We start from the raw sequence: 20,373 nt of genomic DNA on the forward strand, positions 1-20,373 counted from the left end.
GGAAATAGACGGAAATACCCGATCTCCGTCGGGTCCGCTCTACTGCGCAGGTGCCGGAGACTTGCACCTGCGCAGTAGAGCAGACCCGACGGCGATCGGGTATTTCCACCTACTTCGGAGCCGACAGCCGTCAGAGCGCCTGCGCAGGAGCCAGGAAGGTAAGTATTGACGTCATCTTTCACGGAGGGCTGCAGCGAGACCCCTGAGGGACGGAGGAGGGCGTGGGAAGCCTCATTAGGATCCTGAGGCTTCCCACACCCGAGGTGAGTACCCCCCAGGGGACGTTTTGTCGTTACAGTTCCTCTTTAAAGTGAACCAGAGACGAAGCACCCGTGTGTATTTTACCATGTATATCAGTAAGAACATTAGAGAAAACACTTACCCTGCTCTCTGTTTCATCCTCACTGCTAAAAGTGTCTGTTATCAGCAGTCACAAGAATCCCAGACTGAGCATTCAGTCTGGCTTTGCAGGGAATAATTATAGCTGAGTCATTATAGCAGAGCCACAAGGGGGCAGGCTTGGGCTTGAAAAGACACCAGAGAAGACAGACTCAGCTATAATCTTTCCATAGCAAAGCTAGACGGAGCAGCCTGAATGCTCAGTCGGGGATTCTTATCAGAGGTGATAACAGTCAGATTACACAGAGAACAATGAAACAAAGGGCAGATTAGGTGTTTACTGTCATGTTCCCACTGATTTATAAGGTAAAATACAAGAGGGTGCTTCATCTCTGGTTCTCTTTAAGTAAATGCAACAAATGTTATACTCACAAGAGTAGGTTGCTGGATGAGGCAACCAATTGTTCTCGCCTGTGGGAAAGTACCGTCCCCACTCGGTCTCGGTTCTTGGTCGCTGCTCCAAAAAAAATAGATCCCTTGGAAAAATTCCGATATAGATCTTCCCCTAGGGCAAGGGGTTAGGGTAAATTTGTAGAGAGAGTAGGAGGCGCCCGGTAGAACGGAAATAATATATTCACTCTATATGGTAGATACAACATTCACTAAAAAATGGTGTGATCCTACCTTCTAGATGTCCCCTTTCGGGAAATATACAAACTGGAATTTTTGGCGGGCGCCCGGATGCTTGGAAGCTATCCTACAGAGGCACTATCACTGACCTGAGGAAGCGGTTTTGACCGTGAAACGCGTTGTCTTGTGCAAAATAAAATCGATATACTAAAGCCAAAAATTCCAGTTTGTATATTTCCCGAAAGGGGACATCTAGAAGGTAGGATCACACCATTTTTTACTGAATGTTGTATCTACCATATAGAGTGAATATATTATTTCCGTTCTACCGGGCGCCTCCTACTCTCTCTACAAATTATGGAGTCCAGAGCCTTCCCTCCACATAGCCAAGTATCAAACTTCAAGTGACTTTCCTCACTTCACATTCCCTTTGATTCATACATTGGTAAGGAAATTTTGAATTGTGAAAAGATGTGAATTTGACAGTTCTGATCATCCCGATATACCCACAATGCATCACCTCAGCTCAGTAAATGAACCAATGCTGATTGCTGATCATCCAGATTTAACCACAATCAGGGGCGTAACTACAAATCACTGGGCCCCGTGCAAAACTTTGGATGTCCCCCCCCCCCCAAAAAAAAAAAAAACAATAAACAGAAATTGGAAAGACAGTGTAGGCAGAAAAACTTACAGTACAGGTAGCCAGGTATAGTTGCCTCCAGTATAGTTAGCCATCTATAGGTGTCTCCAGTAAAGTTAGAAAGTGCCCCCAGTATAGATAGCCAGGTATAGTTGCCCCCAGTATGGGTTACCTAGCTATAGGTTGCCCCAGTATAGATAGGCTAGACAGTTATAGCTGCCCCCAGTATAGATAACAAGTTATAGGTGCCTACAGTATAGGTTAGCAAGCTATAGGTGCCCCCAGTATGGGTAGCCAGGTATAGTTGCCGTCAGTATAGATAGCAAGTTATAGGTAGATAAAAAATAGCACCCCAATACTGCGCTCGTATATATAGTCAAATTCAGATCAAATGGGGGTAAAAACCACCCAGACAAGCATCAACCACAGTCTAGACCTTAGTGATTTCAACTATTTAGCTGTTGGGAGCGCTGTCCCTAGATGTATGCACCATCAATAAAGTTCAGTGGGACCAGCACTCAGCGATACTTGTACTTTACACCAGATGATTAAAGGCAGACCCCCCTTCAGGGGGAGACTCACCAGATCCTGAGCCCTCTTCAGGCTGATCAGTCCCTCGCCGTCTTCCCAAGCCATCAGGATCCTCCGCTAGACGGCCCGATCGGGAGCAACTGAAAGTGGACTGCCAGTGAGGCTGCGGGGTGGCCAATACCTCGAACGTGAGGACGGGCCCAGGTGGCCGCAGGATCTGGTGAGTCTCCCCCTGAAGGGGGGTCTGCCTTTAATCATCTGGTGTAAAGTACAAGTATCGCTGAGCGCTGGTCCCACTGAACTTTGAGCAAGTTATAGGTGCCTCCAGTATAGGTTAGCCAGCTATAGGTGCCCCTGGTATAGATAGCTGGGAGTGCTGAATGGGGGGGGGGCGCCCAAGGTGAGGAGGGGGGGTGAGTTGGGCCCCCCTCCCTGCCGCTGTGTGCTCACTGCCCCCTCCCCCTCTTGCCACTGAAAACAGCCCTAGGCAGGCCCCCCTACCAGGCTCCCTATCCATGCCCCCTTCTCAGGTTCTATTGCTACACCACTACCCACAATGCATCATCTCGGCTCAGTAAATGAACCAGTAACTCTCCACAAGATGTTCATAGTTTTCAGTAAACTCTCAGCTCACCTTTTTCACAACAAAATGTCTTCCCTCCATCGGCTCCGCCACCAGGCTGGTCACCCCGAAGGCTCCGGCCCCCCATTCCTCCAGCACCTGCCGGAACCACAGCAGCGTCAGGAGATGGTGTATAGGTTATTATCATACATATCCTTGTGTGAATAATACTGCATGCATACAGCAGGGACTTTACAGTATCTAGTGTAACTGTCGGGCATAAAATCAAAAATCAATTCTTTATTTTTATCTGGTAAACAAGTAATAAGGATGCTAACCAGGCAATCCAAACGTTAAAATCTCTTCTTGTTGATAAATGATCATTCCCCACTTTACCTGACTCTTATTTAGTACGTTGCCGCACAAAGGAAGTTGCAGGGCATGCTGGGTTGTCCTTTTTTGCTTCTGCACATTAGTTATGTCTGAGGGGAAATAAAGAAGCAAAAAAAGACAACCCAGCATGCCCTGCAACTTCCTTTGTGTGGCAACGTACCAAATAAGAGTCAGGTAAACTGGGGAATGATCATTTATCAACAAGAAAAGTAATAGAGATTTTAACTTTTGGATTACCTGGTTGCCAGATAAAAATAAAGAATTGATTTTATGCCTGACGGTTACACTTTAAGCAGCTGTCCCTCAGTGGGTGACAATCACAAATGATTAACAACATGCTAATCTTTCCAACTTGCATGCAAATGAAATGCAAATTGCATGCAGCTTGAAATTGGGCCAATCAGATGTGTTTCCTGCAGCTTTTGATTGGCCCAATTCCAAGCTGCATACAACTTGCATTTAATTTGCATGCAAGCCAGAACTTTGAGTATCTCAGCCTTTGCCATATGATATTATTAATAATAACTCCCCTTCTCAGTGCAATTAGTGGGAAATCTTAGAGAAATGTCACGTGACTGCAGGAGAGACACGCCCCCCGGAAGCAGGGCTCCATACAGAAGAGCTGGGGAAGTAGACCACCACAGGAAGTGACGTCAGCCCAACAGGGACACAGACAGCTGTTAGAGTCACAGAGGCCCCTCCCGCTCCCACCTGCCAGTCAGTGACGTCACACCTGGTATTTGTCCATTTCCCCGCCGGGGTCCCGCAAGTCCGATGACAGCGATGTGACTCGCAGCGGCTTCCGTCCAGAGCGGCGTTCCCCGTTACTATGGGAACTGCCACGCCCCATCCATTATCCAGCGCGCGGCCTCGTTTCCCAGACGACGTGGCTATTAAAATTAGACACACCCCTCTGCGCTGATTGGCCCGGCTCATAGATTCGGAAAGGCGTTAAGCTCCGCCCAATGGGCGTGGTCTCTCCTCACAGTCGAGTGACGGCTAGTTTTTTAAAGGTACAGTAACTTTTCTTCCGCTCTCCCGCCTTCCAGAAAGACTCCTATAGATGCAGGCTGGGCTGGTTCTAGTACCAGTGGGGCCCCGGGGCAAAATTAACACTAGGGCCCTCCAATAGACACCCCCGACCAAAAAGTGCCAATAGGGGCCCATTGTAGCAGGCAAACTTCCCTCCTGGGCCCTTTGGCAATGCAGCATCTACCCTGCTCATCATCAGCACAGGCGACGAGTCACGAGACACTGCTCTGCCAAAGACTCTGCAGAGCCCCCTGCTGGAAGGAACATTAAGGGAGGAGAAACCTAGGGGCCCCTACAAGCTCTGGGGCAATTGCCACCTTTGCATCTAGGGTAGCGCCGGTGCTCCAACGTTTTGCCCTACATTGTCTATCATTCATAAAGCATTCCCGCATGCGGAAATGCGTAATACCGCTGACTTTACCGACCACCGAGCAAGTTCTGCATTCATAAAGCCTCTTTCCGCATGTGGAGCTGACATTCCCGTGCAGAGTGACAACGTACCGCCTTGTGCGGCTTTGATACGCAGTTATCCAGAAAAAGTAGCAAAAGGTTCATTCATAAACATTTCCGCATAGCGGTATGCGGAAGGGGATTACCGATCCCCTGGATGTAGCGGGAAGCTTGCGGAATACATGTAAGTGAATGGGACGGACCTCCCACACATCAGCAGAGAGAGCACCGCATGGAGGGACTCGACCAGCTTTTCTGTTTCCGCATGCCTACCGCCCGCCTGCCGACACCATGCTCCAGAAAACCTCCGCACTGCTACCGCCCCAGGCACAAACTTTATGAATTACCACCCAGAAGGCACAACTACCGACGGCGGTATTCTCCCGCACGGGTTCCCCTTACCGACAGCCTGTTCATGAATGATAGTCATTGTCGAAATGTCCTACGCTAATGCCAGAATGATGGAAACTCCATCGAGGAGACCTACAAATCGAAATAACCTACTATGGAAATAGGCTGATTGTTTAGGTGTTTCACTGTATGATATTGCTAATAAAGTAATAATGGAAATAAGTTTGAAAATGTAGCAGTTATAGCTGGTTCATCTGTGCTCAGGGCGGCTGCACAGCCCCTAAAAAGGGGCCTGCTCATTAGGACACATTTGCCGCTGCACTCCTTCCAACCACAGGCTATTACTCCGCACACCCGTAGGGTAAAACGATGAGGGGAAATGAGAGAACCTAAATGCGCATGTGCAGAGTGGGCGTGGAAAGTACTGAGCACGCGCAGAAGGGAATGTAGGCAAAATCGACGCATAGGACAAAACGTTGGAGCACCTGCCACACATCGTACAATCTCAGCATTCACTATACAATGCGATTGTACAATCTCACCAAAAGCCATATAACCCTTTCTCACCATACACTATACAATGCGATTGTACAATCTCACCGATAGCCTTGTGCCCCCTTCTCACCATACACTATACAATGCGATCTACAATCTCACCGATAGCCTTGTGCCCCCTTCTCACCATACACTATACAATGCGATTGTACAATCTCACCGATAGACATGTGCCCCCTTCTCACCATACACTATACAATGCGATCGTACAATCTCACTGTCAGCTGCGGAAAACATGCAGAACATTTTTAATGAATGTGGAAAAAATGTTGAAATGATCACTGCTGAAAATATAGCGGTAAAACAAAAATCTCTTACCGCATATGTGATTGTGAATACAGCCCAATGTGGCAAAGCAAATCTACTGAAAATTAATTGAATTGCAGCGTTGCACGGTGGGCCTCAGATCGACCACCACCACTCTTGCCCCGCCCCAATATACCTACATTTTCTGTCCACTCCAACAATACTTTCAAATAACTCTAGGTTAAAATCAATTGAAACGGAATCATTTTGGAAATAGATTGTGTAGGAAAGATCTTGTACTACGTGGAACTGGTAAAATTGGCTAATCCTTGGCCAATCAAAATTGGCTGTGTGTAAGCACTTAAGCCTTGTACACACATACAAGGTATATTGCCCGGTGGGGATCAGAAACCGATACCTCGGGGGACATTGCAGGGCCTACACTATACTGATAATTTGCTATCCTGTAGGCTAGCGACGTGTTCTGTTGCTATACGGGGAGAGGAGGGCCAAAGTGACATCACGCGGGACAGGGTGAATGGTGAAAGCACTGCAATTGTCCGAATCATTCCACCGGGCTAATCACTGGCCAAGGGGGCATCAGAGGATGCTGTACACACACTCTGGCCTGGTGCACACCAAGAGCGCTTCTGAGCGTTTTTAAAAACTTTTTAAAGCGCTTGGCTAATGTATATGAATGGGATGGAGCACACCAGAACGATGTGATTTTCTCCCAAACGGAAACGTGGCTTCTGCATCATTCCTGCTGATTTCTGAGACGATTCAGCCTCAATGACAAGTATAGGAAAGTGGAAAATTATGGACCACCACTCCAACATAAGTATGCAAATTTTATTTGCCGCCTAGAAATCCGACGTTTTGAGGTAACAAAGTGCCTCTTTATGGAGGAAGACAATACAGACAGATGTGCCGGTCCTTACTTCACAGAGAAATCACACACATGTTCTGCTCGGTAGCAGAGAAGCATGTGAGCGCGGGGCGAAACGAGCTGCCGGCGGTGTGAAGCGGGACTTAAAAGAGCAGCAAGTGCACCTGCCGTACCCGATCTAGCATGGGCGGCACCGATTACACGAATTCCTCTATCACGGAGAGAAACAACAAGCCCCCGTATTCAGAGCTAGACCGATCAGGAAACGCTCAGCGCCGCGGCAGGCAAACAAGCGTTCCTGGATCCGTCTTCCTACCCGTGGGAACACGCAACGGCACACGACGATGCACATGATGGATGAGAGGAGTGCTGAGCGACGCGGCCTGACGAACAAGTGTTCCCCAATTTATCTTCCTACTCGCAGCGGCACACGATGGGCGTGAATAAGAGTTCAAAGGATTGCGACACTTTACTCGGGAGTCATCAGGGATCTTAAAGATCCGCCATGATGGCCGTAATTGCAGCACATCGCAAATCGCTGTTCGCCTAATCGCTCACACATACCCACACTGTGCAAAAAAAAAAATCGCCAGTCGTTAGAAAAATCATTTAAAAAATCATGACGCGGCTGGGTATGTAGCTTTAGTCTCATATAATAGTCTCACCCTTTAGATTGTAAGCTCACAAGGGCAGGGTCCTCTCACCTTTTGTGTCTTGGAATAGGTTATACTATTTATTCATAGTGTTACTTTCATCACTGTCATTAACAACTCAGTATTGTGTATATTGGCGTAATACCATTGTTTGTATTATTATGCACCCCATGTTTGTTTCTTGCTTTGTACAGCGCCACGGAATATGTTCGCAATTTATAAATCACTAATAATAATAATACAATCGCTAGGCAGCCCGTCTCTATGCCCCCTCACCACACTCTGCATGGGGTGATCGGGGGACAGTAAGGCCTTGTTCACCTCATATATCGCAATAGCTGATGCCAGCGTTGTTGTGGGCTGTTTTTAGCGCCACCCGGCGCTTTTATGCTGGCATTTTGCCTAAGCGCTTTTTGCAGATCGATTCCCTTTTTCACTTCCTGACGTCAGTCAGTAAGTGAACTCTTTCACCCGGGAATGAAAAAATACAATATATTTATTCATGAAAGCGCTGGGGAAATCGCTATACAAAGCGCTTGATTGCGATTTCCCTATACCCTCCATTAAGGCAAATCGCCCTGAAAATGGTACAGGCAGCACTTTGCTGATCGGATCGCAATTGAGCCGCTCAGATGTGAACTCTCTCATAGGGAATCATTGCACAAGCGCTTTAGGGCGATTTTTTAAAAAACCCCGGGGCGTAAAAATACCTGAAAACGCTCTAAGTGTGAACAAACCCTTAAAGGGAAGATCTGCGCTGCACATAAAAAACAAACTGCACTCACCTGGGGCTTCTTCCAGCTCCTGGCAGTCAATCGGTGCCTTCGCCACAGCTCCTCTCCCTCTCGGTGTCCACCGATGAAGAAGCCGACCTCGCCAGGTCAGCTTCCAGGTCGGCTTCTGTGCGCTCCACGGTGGGGGGGTCACTTGGTGTAGGGACATCATTGGGTCTCTACTGCGCAGGTGCAGAACTACTGCGCTTGCGCAGTAGAGACCAGATGATGTCACTTACACCATGTGACCCGCGTCGTGGAACGCACATGACGCCTAACCGGAAGCCGACCTGGCGAGGTCGGCTTCTTCATCGCTGGACACCGAGAGGGAGAGGAGCTGTGGCGAGGGCACCGATTGACTGCCAGGAGCTGGAAGAAGCTCCAGGTGAGTGCAGTTTGTTTTTTATGTGTAGCGCGGATCTTCCCTCTTTAGGCTACTTACACACCAGGACGTTGCGTTTAGGGGACGTTATAGGGCACATAACGTGCCCCTAACGCAACGCCTGGTGGTGTTGGAGCAGGACGCTACCAAGAGCCGCGTTACAAGCAGCTCTTGGTGTGCCTGCTCTGTCGGAGGCGCTGCGGAGACCACGTGAGCAGAGCTCTCCGCATCACGTGCTCCCGCCAGCCAATCCGTGGCCGCTCCAGGATGTAAACGCTGCAAGTGCAGTGAATGTAGGGTTGCCAGGTGTCCGGTTTTAGACCGGACAGTCCGGTTTTTAGCCGCTGTGTCCTGTCCAAAAAGGCATGTTAAACCGGACAATTAAGATGTCCGGTTTTATGCCTTTTGCCACTTGCCGCCAGTAACTCCGAAACATCCATTCATCAGCCGTTTCGGAGTCACAGAGATCATTCTGCCCGATTAGCAATAGGGATTCGGGAAGCACTACTGTGGATATGGCACCGCCCCTGTTTGTCATCACATAACAATACTGAGATCCGCCTCCAACATGGCGGCCTGTACGGCTCCGAAGTTGCGACATGGTGATGTACGACATGCCGCACTAACTTGTGTGCGCATGCGCAGTGTCTGTAGTGAGGCTGTCTCCTGATGGTGGGAGCGGGGTTTTCCTGCAGTTTGTAATTCGGCAAAACTGTGCAGGACTCGTCACCAGCAGTATGGCGTTCAACTTCGGATCTGCTACAGGGGCCAGCACTAACCCAGGTAGGAAGATAGTGAGAGATGGGGACACAAAGCTCGGGGGGTGTTGTATAGAAGCAGCACGCTGTCACACATCATGCTTGTCAAACCTTATGTTACTGCTGTCTCTCAACACGATTACAGCAATTGAAATACAGTTTGATTATGAAGTCAGTGTAGCCCGTTTTGGGTAACAGGCCCGCCACCCGTCCGCCAGCGCTGCGCGACCGCTGATTCGCTGCCTGGCTGTCAGTCAAAGGCACAGCCAGCCAGCTTACGCGGCGTAAGTTACGCCAGCTTAAGTACCGCCCCCGAGCCCGCGCTTCCCGACGTTGCTACGTGTAATGCTTGTGCATTTACTGGTGAAAAGCGGTCTCTTATGTGCATGTACTGGTGAGGACAGTTAGTGACATGGCTATGTACTCTGTAATGTGCTGCAGAAGATGTCAGTGCGATATAAATACTGTAAAAAACATTTTTTAAAAAGCCCATTGCTTAGCCCCACTCTACATAAAAGTGTGCTTCTGACTCCGCCCCTAACTCCACCCCCTGTCCGGTTTTCTCCATCAGCCGACCTGGCAACCCTAAGTGAATGCCAAGTAGCCATGTGCCTGGCTACGTAGCGGCCTCTCCCCGCCTCCTCTCCGCCCATAAAATGAAAAAAAAAAAAAAACCAACGTGGGCACTGTGAACAGCCCATTGATTTTTCATTGCTGTGCGGTGGGCTGCGTTACTGGCTGCTCTAACGTGCGCCTGTAACGTCCAACTGTGAAAGCAGCCTAAAGGTAATCATACATGCATTGACTTGGCGAGCGATCGACCGCCTGATTCGATAATTACTATTGGATGCAAATCGGTGGCACCAAGAGCACGCCTGATTAACATGGACAGGTAAAGAATACTGCATTGGACGGGAGGAGGGGGAGGGCAGCGGATGCAGCAGGATCCAATTCCCTAGAAATATCATGCTGAGATCATGCAGGAATGCTGGTGTATAGGCAGCCAACCGATCTCTTCAATGTGATTGAGAGTAGGAACGCACTAGGCAGAATCGCATGAGTTTTCCCCATAGCACATAGTATAAAACGCATATGCGATTCTGCCTAGTGTGTTCCTACCCTGGGGGCTGGCCTGGGACCCACTAGAGAGCTTTTTTGAGCGTTAAGGGATCACTTTAAATCGCTATCGATTTCCCTAAACGCTCTGCCAATGTAAATAAATGTAACAAATCCCACAGTAGGGATTGCGATCAGCAAAATCGCCATCGCAGGACATGCAGCATTTTGGGAGTATTTGCGCTTCAATGTAAAGTCTTGAAGCCCTGGCAAATCGCTCATGAATCGCTGCGCATAGCAATTTGTTTGCGATTTTTAAGTTACTGCAAACTGTAAAAAAAAATTATAATAAATTGAAAGGACCAATCAGAATTAAAATCGCAAATCACTACACAATCGCTGGTAAAAAGTTTACACTTTTTTAAAATCGCTCCCAAGATCACTGGAAAATGCTTATGAAATCGCCTACAAATCGTTAATTAAAAATGTTAATGATGGGGAAAGCGGTTTGTAGTAGGTTCCAGGTCTCAATCAGAGATCTGTTGATGATTTGTATGAATACGTTTAGGCCTTGTTTACATCTAAAATCGCAATTGCTGGCGCCAGTTTTGCGATTTTGTGCTCGATTATTTTTAGCGCCTCCCAGCACGTTGCGATTTTTTGTAAAACGCTTTTCGAAGCGTTTTTGCAGAGTGATTTGATTTTCACTTGCGTGAGGAAGTGAACTCTTTAACCTGGAAATGAATAAATACAATGTATTTATTTTTAAAAGCGCTGGGGAAGTCGGTATACAAAGCGTTTTTTCAAGTGTTTGCCATTTCCCTATACCTTCCATTGAGGCAAATCACCCCGGAAATGGTACAGGCAGCGCTTTGCTGAGCGGATCAGAATTGAACTGCTCATATGTGGTCACTCTCATAAGGAATCATTGCACAAGCGTTTTTAGGGCGATCTTGAAAATTGCTTGCGCTCATAAAAAGCCAAAAATGCCCTTAGTGTGATCAAGCTCTGAGGCCCTCGTTCACATTGCGTTTTGCTCGCGTGTGCGTTGAGAGTTTTTTGAGGCGATTTGTTTTTCCGATTTCTGTGCGTTGGACGGTTTTGTTAAGCGCATTTGCAGAGTGATTGCGGTTTTTCACTTCCTGACTTCAAAAAGAATAAAATACAATGTATTTATTGTTAAAAGCGCTCACACAATCGCTGCACAAAGCGATTTTGTGAGCATTTTTCCTACACCTTCCATTGGGCTCTATTCTCAATGAGTTTCCGCATGCGGTAAAGTACATGCGGGAAGTTTGCACCCAAAATACCGGCAAGTTGGGATTCTCAAAATGTTCCGCATGTTTTTTCCGCATGCGGAAAAAGTGTGATAAAAGTGCGGGATTCATGCGGTAAAATTTCCGCAAAAGTCGGTATTTTCCGCAATAAAAGATCAATTCTCAAAGATGTTCAGGCGCATCATTTCTTCGTTAATTACCGAATTTTTATCACCTACAAGAAGTAGGTGATATATTCCGCATCCCATTGACTGTAATGAAGTGTGGAGGCTTAAGGGCTGTGCTTGGTGGACTTTAACTTTTTTTTTTTAAACACTTTTTCATGCGACCTTTTTACCGCATGATTCCCGCATGAATAATGCCTGTTTCCGCATCTTTTTTCACGCATGCGGAAAACATGCGGAAAATATTAGTGAATCTGGAAATTTTGCGGCGTTTTCCGCATGCGCTTAATTTCCGCACAAATAAAAAATACCGCACATGCTTTTGAGAATAGAGCCCATTATTGAGGCGGAATTGACTCTAAAATGGCGCAAACACCGCTTATCTGAGCGGATTGGAAACTAACCACTCAGATGTGAACTCTCTCATACAAAATCATTGCACAAGCAATTTCAGGGCAGTCTTGAAAATCACCAGCACTTTAAAAAAAAAATGACAAAACCATCCCTAGTGTGAACAAGTTGTTACTGAAGTCAGCAGGTCACACCGTTCTGTGAGCACAATGTACGGCCATCACTGCCACCTCCCTCCCCCCTCTCATGCTATGTCTATCAGGCAGAGCAGACAATACTCTGTCCCCCACCCCCGCCTCACTCCCCCTCCCTCTCCTGCACAATCCATTCCCTGCAGTGTGAGAGCTGGAGGCCTGCAAGGCATTGTGGGTAACACATGCAGATCTGTGTCTGGCCACTCCCCTCCCAGGCAGTGTGACACAGCAGAAGCATTTGCATAGGATTACCCAGCATGCCTCGCTGCTCCTCCAGCACACACACAGGGCTGCAGGCAGAGGTAGGCCATGTTATACGCTGTGTCCCCCCTCTTCCTCCATCTCACATCCCCCCCCAATCACTCCTGTCTCTTACCAGGGAAAAGCAGAAAGATTCCACTTCCCTTTACTAACTTTATAATAGTGTTTCATTGTTTTTATACCCTTTCTTTGCTTGGACCTGAACTCTGCACAGGACAGAAGGAAAACAGAGAAATGCACCCTCTATGTATTTAGAGGGTTTAGCCTGTCTAATCCCCGCTCGTCTGTGACTAATCACCAGTGTAATTTCATCTCTCAGCTGTGTCAGCTGGCTGCCTGGGCAGCTAATATGTAAACACGGGATGTTAACAATATGTTTGCTTCCCTGAAAGCAGGAAGGAGACACACTGCAGATTTATTGCAGGATTTGTAACAGCTGCAACAATGACATGTTTTATCTTTAAAGGTTATTATGCTGTTGCTTATCTTTTATAGCAGAGAGGAAGTTCTGAGGTCAGGTCCACTTTAATGTATTTTTCTGCCTTTTCCTACTTTGCAGAAGCATCATGGCGGCCGGCGATCTGAAGGCGGAGAGGGAGAAGATCCAGCGGGAAATCGAGGAGCTGGAGAGGAATTTGGGGCAAAACGCGGCAGAGATCGATGTGGAGGTGTCAGATTCCAGCGATGACTCCGACGGTGAGAAACGTTTTACGCATTGTTAGTGAGAGGCGTCTGATAGAAGGCGGCCAATAAACACAAGCGTTCATGTGTACGGACATTTCTGTAATGAGAGGGATATGGAGGCTGCCATATTGATTTCCTGTTAAACAATACCAGTTGCCTGGCAGTCCGGCTGATCTCTCTGGCTGCAGTAGTGTCTGAATCACAGACCTGAAACAAGCATCCAGCTAATCCTGTCGCACTTCAGTCAGAGCACCTGATCTGCTGCATGCTTGTTCAGGGGCTGTGGCTAAAAGTATTAGAGACATAGGATCAGCAGGGGAGTCTGGCAACTGGTATTATTTTTAAAGGAAAAATCCATATCCTTCTCAGTTTAGGTTCCCTTTACAGGAAATCAATATGTCCGCCTCCATATCCCTCTCATTTCAGGTGTGCTATAATTGCAGGGAATGGAATTAGTGGGAGTGACAGAGCTTTGCAGGGAGCTGATCAGGTTCAGGATCTGCTGATTAATTTATAAAGCTGCCAGGTGAGCGATCAGCAGCTTCTGAATCTGATCAGGACCCCTGCAGAACTCCAGCCCAGCGCTGCTAAGGGGTAGGAGCACACTAGGCAGAATCCACTATGTGCTATGGAAACCGCAGATGCCATTCTGCCTAGTGTGTTCCTAGCCAGACAGGGATGATCAATCAATCAAAAAATATTTCCAAGTTGATGCAAATGTATGCAATTTTTTTTTATGCAAATACATGCAGCTTCAAAACGGACCAATCAATTTAAACCTGGGATTAAATTGATTGGTCTATTTTCAAACTGCATATATTTGCATACAAATTTGCATAAATTCAGACATATTTGCATAACATCGATCATTCCTACTGTTTAATTTGTAGAAGAAATAAACTTACAACTTTAGTGGGTAATGCTGGACAGGGCCTGGATGTGAGGCTGAGAACTCGCTTGTCTGTGCAGAAATACCGCCAGGCAGGGGTCACACGCAGGCGCTAGCAGTGGCGTCGCTTAGGAGCTAGGGGCCCTGGTGCAAGTTATATATGCCCCCCCCCCCCCCAGCACTTTATATATATGAATTGATACGGCGCACCTAAAACCTGAAGGGGGTGGGGAACAGTTTGTTAATGATCACCACTATTCAAAGTATCTATAGAAGTGATTATCACCAGCACAGGACCAGTAAAGAGCTAATACTGCAGTTGAGGGTTGGCCCCTCTGGCCCAAGGGCCCCGATGAGGTGGCTACCTCTGCAACCCCTATTGCTACGCCCCTGGGCGCTAGTCTAATTTCTGAGACCCAGCAGGAAACCTCATGGGAAAAATCAGCTAATGTGATTGGATGGGCGGAACCTTCTCAAGCTTTTAGGTTACATATAGGTTGTAGTTAACTCCGCCCACACTATTCAGCCAATCACAAATCTCTGTGCTGTGATTGGAGAACCGTTTCCTATGAGGTTTCCTGCTAGGTCCGCTAAACTAGATTAGCATCGGGAACAGTTCTCCAATCACAGCGCTCTCTCCTGCACAAAGCGTTCTGATTGGCTGAATAGTGTGGGTGTGGGTTACTACAACCTATCTGAAACCTAGCCACATTAGCAGAATTTCCCTGTGAGATTTCCTGCTGGATCGCGTGCATTTTGCGGCAAGGCGAAATTGCAAGCTCATAATGGTTTCCTATGGGTTCAGCGATTTCTGCTCACCCTTAAATCCCCCCCAATTCTGCATTGCGTTTTGGCGGCGGGGACAAAATTTGACAACATCCACTACTTTTCCACATTCCTTTGCGAATTGGTTGCTGACTTCAGGAACCGCTGCGTTTTGTGTGATTTTGGTCCGTACTGCTTCAGCACACGCTGTATGCGATTTGTCGTTGATAGTCATTAGCTACTGTAACAATTGCCTATGTTTAAACACTAGGAACATAACATTTTGCCGTGCGATTTCACCTGCGCTTTCCCAAGTGTGACCCCTGCCTACGCTGGAAGAATGAACTTGCTGTGCGATAGTAAAACGCACATAAAATCGCAACACGATTCACACAATGCTATTTTTAAGCAGCCGATAGACAGCCATTATATTGCAAGTTCGTATGCGGTTTCTGCTCTGTGGTAAAATGGCATGCAGTTGTAAGAAGTGTTCCAGGGCGTACATTTGAATACGGCGCTGGTAGACTTGGGCGCAGGATCCAGCTGTTAAATGGCTGGTCCTGCTTCTGCACAAGTCCGGGGCGTTTTAATTACTATTCCCCCTCCAGGGCGACATGGATAGTGGGGGAATGAAATAATTCGGCTTCCAGCGATTGCTGGAGGCCGAATTATTGTGTTTTTTAAGCAACTTCGGCTCCGTCTTCTGACGGAGCCGACCTTCCTCACTGAGCGCCGCTATAGACTGATTCCCATTACAGTCTATGGCGGCGCTGGCTGCGCCCAAATCTAGCAGCGCTGAAAAGCACTGCTCCGGTTCCAGGATGCCTGAACTCAGGCCTGGTTCACACCAGGGACGTTGCTGTGCCCTTAGCTAGGTACAGCTTTCTCCATTGATTCTAATGTAACAAGTTCACACCTCTACGCTTTGTTACTGTCCGTTTGATAAACATGGTTGCGCTGTGATGCGCAAAGCAATGCAAGTAAATGGGTGCAGCTTTTTTAGCGCATAGAAGCAAAATAGTAATGCGCTTTGGAGATGCGTTTTTTACCCCTAATTAAAAAAAAAAAAAAAAAAAACATTTTCAAATGAAAACAAATCTGTCAGGCCTGTCTGGTCAATGACTACAGTTCAGACCATATGCTCATATGACTGACCCAGAGCCCCGCCCGTAACAACTGCGCAAACTCCTGCCTAACACAATACTACAATACACCCTGCAGGTACCGTAGGTGTAGCATACAGGCTGACAGGTAGTAATCCACCAAACAGAACCTGATTATACTTGGCAAGCAATTGGCACAGTAGTAATATAAGTATATATGTAATAGTCACCTGAGGCCTTGTGGATCTAAACCAGTCAATCAGATGACAGCACAGTATTAGGAGTTCCAGGTGAGTAGCAAGGCAGTCCAGGTATTACTTTCCAGAGATAGCGTAGTCAAGCAATCCAAGGTCGGTCCAGGCAGTGTTCATGCAAATCCGTGTCTAAGCAGAAGGTCAAACCAGGCAGCAGGCAAGCGTAGTCCAGGTAAAAGAGCAAGGTTGGCAACAGGGAATCCAGCAGAGATAAACGTGGTCAGGATACAAGGCAAAAGTCGGCAACAGGAAATCAAGCAGAGGTAGTGAGCGCATACCGAGCCAAAGCTAATGCTATCACGGGCGATGACTGGGGGCGCTCACTGGATTTAAATACAAGAGCTAACCAATCAACACAAACAGAATTGAAAACCAACCAATAATCATTCAGCATCAGGGCACACGTGAGCTACTGTTTACATCTGCGGAGCGCGTACTGGGAACGCATCCTCCGCTTATCCAATGGCCTCTGAGAACCACTCTGCGTTCCACTGACGTCAGCGGCTCGCCGAGACCCGGAAATCCGAGCTGCAGCCCGAGTCTCGGCATTATGCCGCCGTACAAACACCGCAGACCGTACAAAATCTTTATTGACAACGGCTACATCAAATAAGCAAAACCTGCTGAGTGAAAATGCATGTAAAACGCATGGGTCCACTTAAAAAAAGCAATGCACTGAAACGCACATAATAAACACGTTTTTTTTAAATCAGACACTTAAATACGTTTCTGAACGCATCCAGTGTGAACAAGGCCTGAACTGTGTGTCCCCAACGCCTCACTGGTCTCATTCCAAACCTCAAACTGGGCCGCTTGCTCTGTCCACCCTCCTCGCTCGCGCCCCCCGGCCGAGACTCCAGCTCACAGCAGCAGGGAGCGCATTTTTTTTTTAAGCTTTCTTGACTCCTGTTGCATGCAACAGGAGCCCGGAGTAAGCAAGGCTTTATGCCCATGCACGGGAAAAGTGGAAGTGCATAAACACCCCACAAAAAACGTGCATGAGCAGCCCCAGGACCCACAAAAGCAGGGCCCTTTCCGGTGTTCCCCGAAGGGAACCTCCCCCTTTGCCTTTGGTGCAGGGGGTACATGGATTCCTCCGACACCCGAAGGATTGGAGGACCCTGACCTGCCCAGTGGTTACCCACAGGGCCTGGGCCATGTGGCCGCCCATATGGTCCGTGGCTCCCCCGAGAGGGAGCCGAGCAGGTACCGAAGTCCCCGGTGGCAGCAAGCTGGCCCCGACCTTACGGCCGGCGTTATAAAAAATTCCGCACCTTCCCTAGCCAAAAGGCCGGGGAGCTTAGTTGGCAATGCATATGGGCAGTACAGACCTAAGCACTCTACTCCACCCGGGATCTGCCACATCCCAGGTTTTTCGGGTACTCCTGGAGCGCCACTTCCAGGGGCAGTACGCCTAAGCAAAGCCCTTAGCCCTTCAGCTTCGATCATGGTAGATCCATTCAGTCAGATCAATTCACTCTGGAGAAACATGAACCAGGACGGACACCTTTACTAGAGGAGCTGAGGGTCCCCTTCCCCTCAGTCGCTCATTCAAAGTGTCCTTTTGATTGATTGATTGGCCTAATCCCAGCTGTGTCTGAGCGGTTGCCAGGCAGCAAATCAAACCCCCTATCACGTCAGAGATGTGGCTCCATGGAACGAATGCCCACCCCCAGGGCTCTCACGCATCCAATTGGGGCACTGCCTGCAGCTGCCCACATGATAGAGGTTTAAGGGAGCATACACTCATCCAAATTTGATTGCCCAATCACTGGCCAATTTCCCTCTTCCATGTATGGGGGTGGACAGATTTTGAATACTGTGAACATATTCTGTAGGTAAGTTCTAAAACTACATGAAGGTGGTAAAATTGGACAACCACAGGCCAATAAAAATTTAATGTGTGTAACTTTCTACTTCCATGCCAGTCGGCATGATTTACACCTGATAAACTGTCTTTACCAATCTTTATCTACAAACGCAGATTGGCTGCTCTTCTGTCCATCATCAATCACTCCTGAGTCCCCCTTCAGGAAGCCAGAAATGTGCCTTCTTAAAACAGAAGGTATTTGCAATAATTCAGGTTGGAGTGAGCATATGATGTCTCCCAGTGCATCACTGCTGAATATGCAAATCATCCCTTTGTTGTCCCTGTAAGCTAGCCACACCTCCAGAACCGCTGGAATGCAGTGATGTGTCAGCTTGTTAATTGTACAGAGCCATAATAATCCAACATGCATACAGACTGTTTCGGATTGGTTGATGCTCATCAGTGCATGGCATGGATAAATGTGGCTCTATGGAGTATGACATGAAACACCCAGAGTTACATGGTAGCCAGAGAGCTCCTGGTGAACCAGAACTCCCAGGAGTGTGTAAATGGCTACAAAGGACCAAAAAGCCATCTTACTAAATTCTATGAAAAATAGAAATTTGCCTTCAGATGGTGCCCATACATGCTAGAATTTTTTTTTCATCCAATCTTACCATTTCTATGTAATATAAGGGAACTGCCTAAATTATTTTTTCAGTATATTTACTTAATTTACCCTTATACTTTATAGAAATGGTAAGATTGGACAAAAAAAATTGTACCATGTATGGCCACCATTAGAAAGACATCTGAGGGCCTGTACACACTGCTGCGCTTGCGCTGCGCTTTTAATATCGCATGCGTTTTTTAATCGCAAGGTCTTTTGAAAAATCATGAAAATCGCAAAGACCTGTACACACTGGTGCAATGCGATTTTTCTATTCTCATGAAGGCTTTGTCAGGGGCGTGCCTAGCCCCAAACATCATTGGCACGTGCCCCGGATCTATTCTGGCGTGCCCCGGATATATCCCAGGCAGGGTCAGCTATGTTACCTCAATGGAGGGCATGCTGGGAGCTGTAGTGCATCAATCAGAGGTATGCTGGATGCTATGGTGCCTCTATGTGGGCATGCAAGGAGATGTGGTTCTTTTATGGAGGCATGCTGGGAGTTGTGGTGCCTGAATAGGAGGCCTGTGGGAGCATGGGAGGGGGTCCATGAGAAGGTCAGGGAATGCTATGGGGGGACTGCCAGACAACCTGGAGGGAGGCCAGCCCACCCAGCAGAAAGCCAGACCAGGCAGCCAGCACAGAAGCCAGGAAATTGCCTAGTTATGTTTAAGTGGCACTGCCTAATTATGTGATATGCTGCATTTTTTTGTATGAATGGAGAGGGGGCTTCATCCAACATTTTGCTGGGCAGGCCTACTTAGACTGCTGTCAAGGTTATGTACATTTGGCTCCACCCATGACCACACCCACATTCTTGTGCATGGCCACACCCATTTTCCAGCTGGCGTGCCCAAAAGTGCCTGGGATCTCTTCGGATCCTAGTAACGCCCCTGGGCTTTGCGATTTAAAAATCGAATACACTTTTCAAAAACGCAGCGCAAGCGCAGCAGTGTGTGCAGGCCATTAGAGATCAGGTGATCAGACTATGCGATCTTACTGAGTACGGACGGTCAATCAGATGTAAGTAATGGCGAGTTGATGCAGGATTATGCAAATAGTGGAGGCAGATTTATGCAACTTCAATCAGATTCCACCTTAAGATTTGATTGGTCCATTTTCAAGCTGAATTAATTTGCATCTACTATTTGCATAATCCTGCATCAACTCAGAATTATTTGCATCTCTTTGACCCCCCCCCCCCCCTCATTCTCACTCAGGGTGATTTGCATACAAGCTGATTTCCTATTGGCTGTCTCAGCTGCGGCAGGCCAGTTCACACTCGGGGCTCATTCTCATTAGGGGGATTTACATACAAGCTTATTTCTTATTGGCTGGCAAGTGTAAGCCCTCCCTGAGCCCTTGTGATAATATATCACAACCAAATGCCCCCCGATATGCCAGCGCGCAGCTACGGGAAGAAGGTGGGATGTAAAGAAATATATATATATATATACTGCTGGCACACTTTTTTTTTTTTTTATCCCACACGCAAATTAAAAGCAGCCTCTTCAAATTACAGGCAGCCTATTGGGCCAATCAAAGTGCTGGAATCATGTCCTAGAGTGCCACTGGACCTGTCGGGGCTCAGTGCAGGATGAGTGAAGCGGCCATTAGTTACAAGGAGCGTGGGTGTGTGGGTTATCAGCGCACGCTACTCTGCACTACTGCGCGTAGCATGCGCACAACTCCCGCTCCTCTCGTTGAG

General features: G+C 47.6%; 2 protein-coding genes across 4 annotated transcripts in view; one reads left to right on the forward strand and one right to left on the reverse strand.

Annotated features, from left to right (window-relative positions):
• The window catches only part of STKLD1 (serine/threonine kinase like domain containing 1), a 34,668-nt gene extending 30,699 nt beyond the window's left edge, over window positions 1–3,969 (reverse strand). Inside the window, exons 1-2 of the mRNA XM_068249231.1 lie at window positions 3,832–3,969; window positions 2,778–2,864 (exon numbers count right to left, since the gene is read on the reverse strand). Coding sequence (XP_068105332.1) covers window positions 2,778–2,864; window positions 3,832–3,948 — 204 coding nt within the window. The 5' untranslated portion in view covers window positions 3,949–3,969. The remainder of the gene's footprint in view (window positions 1–2,777; window positions 2,865–3,831) is intronic.
• SNAPC4 (small nuclear RNA activating complex polypeptide 4) overlaps window positions 3,753–20,373 on the forward strand; it is a 98,097-nt gene continuing 81,476 nt past the window's right edge. For 2 of the 3 annotated variants that reach the window (XM_068249228.1, XM_068249230.1), the window contains exons 1-2: window positions 3,753–4,111; window positions 13,050–13,186. In XM_068249228.1, coding sequence (XP_068105329.1) covers window positions 13,057–13,186 — 130 coding nt within the window. In that variant the 5' untranslated portion in view covers window positions 3,753–4,111; window positions 13,050–13,056. Of the gene's footprint in view, window positions 4,112–12,515; window positions 12,532–13,049; window positions 13,187–20,373 lie in introns of those variants that run through there. The other variant, XM_068249229.1, reaches the window with a different exon arrangement.

This window comes from Hyperolius riggenbachi, chromosome 8 (genome assembly GCF_040937935.1).
Source record: "Hyperolius riggenbachi isolate aHypRig1 chromosome 8, aHypRig1.pri, whole genome shotgun sequence".
NCBI classification, from domain to species: Eukaryota; Metazoa; Chordata; class Amphibia; order Anura; family Hyperoliidae; genus Hyperolius; species Hyperolius riggenbachi.